This window comes from Balaenoptera ricei, chromosome 3 (assembly GCF_028023285.1).
Source record: "Balaenoptera ricei isolate mBalRic1 chromosome 3, mBalRic1.hap2, whole genome shotgun sequence".
Classification (NCBI taxonomy): Eukaryota; Metazoa; Chordata; class Mammalia; order Artiodactyla; family Balaenopteridae; genus Balaenoptera; species Balaenoptera ricei.
In genome coordinates, this window is record NC_082641.1 from 150,619,383 (window position 1) to 150,625,523 (window position 6,141).

The window sequence follows — 6,141 nt, forward strand, 5'->3', positions numbered from 1 at the left end:
TACTCATAAAAGCCAAAACCTGGAAACAGCCCAGATGTCTGTCTTTCAGTGGGTGGCTGGTAAACTGTGGCACATCCCTGCCATGAAATACTACACAAAAAGAAACAGGGACAAACTACCGATGCAGGATAATCGGGATGAATTGCCAGGGAATTATGCTAAGTACCAAAAAGCCAGTCTCCAAAGGTCACAGACTATTTGATTCCATTGATACGACATTTTTGAAAAGATAAAATTTTAGAAATAGACAGCAGATCAGTGGTTGCCAGGAATTAGAGACAGTGGTGGTGGGGGGGGGGGAGGGGGGAAGGGAGGGGGCGGGGATCAAACAGCAACACAGAACCCTGTGGTTTGGGAATTCTTCTGTATCGTGACTGTAGTGGTGGATACCCAAATCTAGCCATGTGACAGAATTATTTAGAATTAAATACACACACAAATGAATACAAGTGGAACTGGGGAGATTTTAATAAGATTGATAGATTGTATCCATGGCAAGAGCCTATGTTACCATCAGTGGAAACTGAGTAAAGGGTACCCAGGATCTCCTACACTGTTTCTTACAACTGCATGTGAATCTACAATTATCTCAATAAACTCAGTTAAAAATATTCTATTGTTTTTTTATTTAAAGACTTGCATCTTATAAAACAAAATTGAAAAGAGAAGAAAAAGGATCAGAAAAATCACCATCTTGAAATAAAATCTTTCGGTGTATTTCTTTCTGGCCTTTGTTTTTTACATTTATATGAAAAACAAGTTGGGGCTAAACACCAGGGTGGTGCAGAATGGGGGCCTGACTGTCCCCACCTTCTGTGACATCAGAACTCATGGCTTGAGAGATGCTTGGTGACCAGAGGCCGGGGAGGTGAGGGTACCCTGTTCCACCCAGGCAGCCGGACCTGAGATCATGGTGATCCAACAGGTGGGCAGCAGGGGGCGAGAGGCCGCTGAGAGAAGGGGAGGTCACTCTGAGGACAAGAAACAGGTGAGGCCAGACCAGGTGTACATGGCTTTCCTCCCATGTGGACTCCATTGGACACTCCAGGCAGACTGTAAGGCCCTCAAAGTCAGGAACGGGCTTTCAGCCCGACTCTCCCTGGAGCCCAACCTGGTGGAACGCAGCAGGGCTCAGGAGCTTCTTCTAGAAGTCATTACTGACACTCTTATTTAATTCTCCACACTGCCAGCAGAAGGTATGCTCCAGGAGGGCTGGGATTTTTATTTAGCTTCCTGCTGTATTCCTAGTGCCTAGAATAGTGGTTGGTACATAACAGGTGCTGAATGAATGAATGAATGAACCGAAATAAATAGGATAATACACCTGAATTGGAGAGGTCCTGGAGCTTTTGTTCTTAGGGCTGAAATTCAAACCTCACATAGGATTTTGTCAAAATGGAAAATGTTAGCACTTATGTGCACAGCCTGGTGTTTCTAGCCCTCTCTCTTTCATGACATTCCCGAGAAGCAACTATTAGCAACCTCATTCACAAATGGGTAAGCTGAGGTCGGAAAGGCAAAAGGCCAGACAGCAGGGACATACTGGGATTTGAAGCCAGGGCCATCTGATTCCAGAACCCTTAGCAAGGTGACCCTGCACTCCACCACCTGCCAGGTGGAGAACTGAGGGAAGGATGTAAAAGGAGGCTGGGAAGGTCATCTGGGCCTTGCACACCGTGGAAAGGGGTGGGATTTTATCGCAGAGCGATACATGACTGACCTATATATGTTTTCAAAAGATTTGTTCACTCATACATTTATACACGTTCCAATGCTTCCTTTACGCTGGACTTTGCGGGGCTCCCATTATGCTGCAGCTTTTGCTAAAAAAGTGTCCCACGAATCTCAAACCCCAGGAATGCTCCTTTTAGAAAAGTCATTTAAAATGTTCTGTGGTTTGGGAAATGCTGATACCCTCGTTCCCTTCTTGGAGATTTACACAGCTCGTTCACATAATGAAGGCTCTGACAAGTCCTGCAGCAAGGAAATCCACATAACTTTGTTTACCACAGCATTTCCCAAATCAATTCGATGACAGAGTCCCCACCTTGCCTTTTTGAAAGACCTTTCAGCATATATCAAAATCCACTTTACAGGTGAAGAAACTGAGGCTCAGAGAGAAGAAATGATTTGGCTCAGGCCCCACAACAGCACAAGAGAAGGACTAAAACTCAATCTTAGCCCCTGTTCCCTGCCTTTATCTCCACCCTGCACACACACACACACACAAAATAGCAGCAAGTGTGCTGGTGAAGACACCATCCTGTAAAGCACATTGACAGAGGAGTGGTTAAAGAAATAGAAGAGCTTTCAGACCACAGAATGTTCATCAGCCATTATAAAGAATGAGTCAGTTCTATGTGTCTTAGATAAAGAGAGTCTCAGGGAATATTGTTAAGAAATTTTAAAAGTGCCCTAATCTGAAGTGTACTATGATTTCACATTGGGTGTCCACACCCAGGCAGTTGCTACCCAGATCAAGCTATAGAGCATGTCCAAGTTTCCTCCAAGGCCCCTCCCAGCTCACACTCCATAACCACGATTCTGAGTTCTATCATCACAGATAAGTTTTGTATGTCCCTGAATTTCATGGGAATGGAAGCAAACAGCGTGTCCCTTCATGACTGGCTTTTTTCACTCCTAGTGTGTGTGAGAGACTCAGTCACGTTGCTGCTATGTAATTAATTTTTACTTTTTTTTTTAAGTTAATAATAATATAGTTGCTAGTATATATTTTTGAAAAGCTATCCAGGGAAGAGACAAATTATGCAAATCTCTTATCTTCTTTGTTTGTGGTAGCCAGTCTAAATCTTGCTTCACAAAGACAGGTACATAAGAAATGTATTATTTCAAGTCAGATTAAATCTGGCTCAGCCCACATCCGGTGAGTTGGGGGGAAAGTCAGTGTCGGTCACTACTGTGTCCGCCTTAATCCTCTCTCCACTTTTGTTTGCCCCTGACACCATCACTGTCCCAACTCACACTGTCTGTTGAAAGCAGGTGTCTCTGAATTCCCTGTGCTAAGACCTCCCAGCCACACCACGAGGCCACCCAGGAGAGGGTATCAGGCCCCTCCCAGACTCAGATTCCCCCTCTACCTTCTCCCATCTCTCCAAAAGGCTCTCAGTTTTCTCCTCTCCTGATCCTGGCACACCCATCAGAATCTCCTAAATGGTCTTGGACTGACCCAAGCTCTAGGGAGCAATGTTGTCTTCAGGCAGCCGTTTCATTCCTGCACCCAAACCCCAAGAGGTAGACTTCCAATTGCAGCCTTAACACAGTAACTGGGGCTAAACTAGCCCTCCCATTCATTGTAAGCAGCCATGAAATTGACAAAATAAATGAAGCAACTACTATTTTCCGGTGAGGGCAACAGACAGCACAAAAGTGCAATCCCTGAGAAAAGAAAACTGGTGATTGCCTCAACTCTTTCCGGACGACGGCTGCACCAAGAGTTAGAGGGCGAACAGAGCCCAGCAGTCCTGCTGAGCTGCAGAGAGTCTGCGCAACTGAAGCAGCTGGACTCCGTAGGACAAGGCATTGGAGAGGAAGAAGAGCTGTGTGTTGAGAGGACCCCGAAAGCCCAGGCGGGGATCTCCGTGACTTCTTGGCTGTGGGCTGCACGCAAAGGATTAGATTACCCACGGCTTACCAGACAGCAGCTGCTATGGGGTTTAGAGCAGAGATACTGGAAGTCCAGCAGTGCTGGAGGTGGATGGAATTCTGATCCAGCTAGAACCATGAAACTCCTTAAGATCCCAGGCATCCATTTGAGAGCACACATATAGGTACAGACATACACACACACATATATATTCTATATCCATACAATATAATATTACTCATCAATAACCTCGAACATGAAAACATGGAGACATCTCAGAAGCATTACGTTGAGTAAAAGTAGCTCAACAAAAAAGTATATAATATATGGTTTCATTGATGTGCAGTTACAGAACAGGCAAAACGGCTCCACAGTGACAGAGAGCAGATGATCGGTTCCCTATGGCGGGGGTGGGGGTGGGGGGTAAAGAGGGAGTTGGCCGCAAAAGCACATAAAGGAACTTTCTAGGATGATGGAAATGTTCTACATCTAGATTGGAGTGGTAGTCCACAAGCATAGACATCTGTCAAAACTCATCAAACTGTACATGTAAAATGTGCATTTTATTGTATGTGAATTATACCTCAATAAAGTCAACTCCTTTTAAAGATCATTTAAAAGAAAAAATGCAAAAGTGAGGCAAGGAATGAGAATAGAGGTGGGGCCTCCTTCTCAGCAGGGAGAAAGGAGGGAAAACAGCAATGAAATGGCAGTAAGTTGCCATGTTATCTAATTCTGCAATATTTGCGGCTTTTGTAGTAAGTACACGTGACTTAGATAATTAGAAAAAAGTTAAGCTCTAACCATGATCTTATAGCAGCCCCATGCCTAGCCCTCTGTGAGGGAAGCAGGGATGCACGTATACCCTCCAGAAATTCACCTCCTTCCTCCTTCTCTTCTTGCCCCCAGACACTGTTGGCGTTGCTGATCTTGGTGCTATATGCGGGCACACAAATATCAGGTGAGCATTCTGGAATCTGAGGAGGGAGGAGCCAAGTCCACACGGAGTCAGGAGCATATTCTGGAGATGGCTGCATGTCAAGGGGGCCTCCACAGCTTGCCTTCTCCCATCCTCTTCATCCCATTGGGATGATCAACCGAGTTTATTCCAACTCACTCTCCTTTACCTTATTAAGAGGTGGTGTCTGTGCCTGTTTCAGGAAGAAGTTGGGAGGTGTCAGAAAGAATCAGAGAATGTAACTACGCCCAGAATCCTATGACTTCCCAGGTAACATATTCAAGAAGGTATTGAGGGACGTCAAGCTTGGCTGAGGAAATCTGAGAAGGCTTCCCAGAGGTGTCATTGATGGGTCTCCGGGTGGAGAAGGTGGGGATGGGTACTTCGGGCAGAAGGAAAGCATTGCAAAGGCTCGGGGAACTTTTAGAAACCAGCGGCAAGGGAGGGTCTACATGAAAAGGCTCAAGATGCAATGTAAGTGTCTGCCTTTCAGGTGTTTGAATACCAGACCAATGACCCCTCAGAAGAGCCAATCAAGGTCATCAGGACCTGGTTGAAGGAGAACTTGCATGTTTTCGTGGAGAAGCTACAGAAAGAGGTGCGAGACCTGGAACAGCTGGTGCGAGACGTAGAACAGCTGGTGCGGGACCTGGAGGAGTGGCTGGATGCCCTCCTGGGAGACGGGTACCCAGAGGAGCCCTGCGCCACCCTCAAAAATCACTTGTGAGGGGCCAGGGCTGGGACCTGGGCAGGAGGCCAAGTGGAAGGGGGCAAAGATTCCCAGGGGTTCCTCTAAGTAGGGCTGAGCTGTGACACTTGAAGTTTAAGGCAGCCAAGAAAATAAAGTAGTTGAGACACAGAGAACTCTGTTGTCACCACTGCTGGTCCATGAAAGCTGAAATCAGGTCAGGAATACACCAGGCTCTGCTGAGACACCGTCACAGGGTTACACTGAGGATCAAACGTGTATATATCGTGTGCATCTGGCATATAGTAGGTACCTGATAAACAGTTCTTCCTTTTTCACATTCCTTTTTCCTTCCTCCTTGGAAGTCAGCAGGAGGATGCTGGGTCTAGAGTATAAAGATAGTATGTGGCAACTCAACCTTCTGACACTGCTGGTAGAAGCGTAAGTTTCCAGAACCCTTCTGGAGGGCAATTTGGTGAGAGCTATCAAATTCACAAATGCATTTATCCCTTGACCCAGCAATCAACTTCAGCGATTTATCATATGTATCAATATATGCACATTGTGAAGTTACATACTTTGCTTCTAATAGCAAAAAAAAAAAAGGAACAATCCAAATGAAAATGACATCAGTAGGGCATTGGTAAGTACATCCAAACAATGAGATACCCTGTAACTATGAAAGAGAAAGAAGAGGAGGCTTTCCTACTGATATGGAAAAGCCTGAAAGATATGTTGTTAAATGAAAGAAATGAGTCCATATTTTATTGTTGATGACGAAGTTGTGATTGAATATGCATAAAAACTCTAGATGGATACAAAACAGGGGGAGCTTGAAGGGAGTCGAACTGGGGCAAATTTATGACAAGGACGGGAGGGAAATTCCATTGT

The 6,141-nt window shown here is 45.4% G+C and overlaps 1 protein-coding gene across 1 annotated transcript; it reads left to right on the forward strand.

Annotated features, from left to right (window-relative positions):
* Nucleotides 1-910: 910 nt before the first annotated feature.
* On the forward strand, nucleotides 911-5,289 carry SMIM23 (small integral membrane protein 23). The gene is made up of 4 exons (XM_059919635.1): nucleotides 911-988; nucleotides 4,514-4,565; nucleotides 4,765-4,832; nucleotides 5,056-5,289. The coding sequence occupies exons 1-4, from the start codon at nucleotides 911-913 to the stop codon at nucleotides 5,287-5,289; spliced, it is 432 nt and encodes a 143-aa protein (XP_059775618.1).
* The last annotated feature ends 852 nt before the right edge of the window (nucleotides 5,290-6,141 follow it).

Bases quoted from the DNA above. Each gene is read 5' to 3' on its own strand.
- SMIM23 (XM_059919635.1), top strand. From the start codon at position 911: ATGGTGATCCAACAGGTGGGCAGCAGGGGGCGAGAGGCCGCTGAGAGA. The intron at 4,566-4,764 runs GTGAGCATTCTG...TGCCTGTTTCAG, and splicing joins TGCGGGCACACAAATATCAG to GAAGAAGTTGGGAGGTGTCA. The intron at 4,833-5,055 runs GTAACATATTCA...TCTGCCTTTCAG, and splicing joins AGAATCCTATGACTTCCCAG to GTGTTTGAATACCAGACCAA.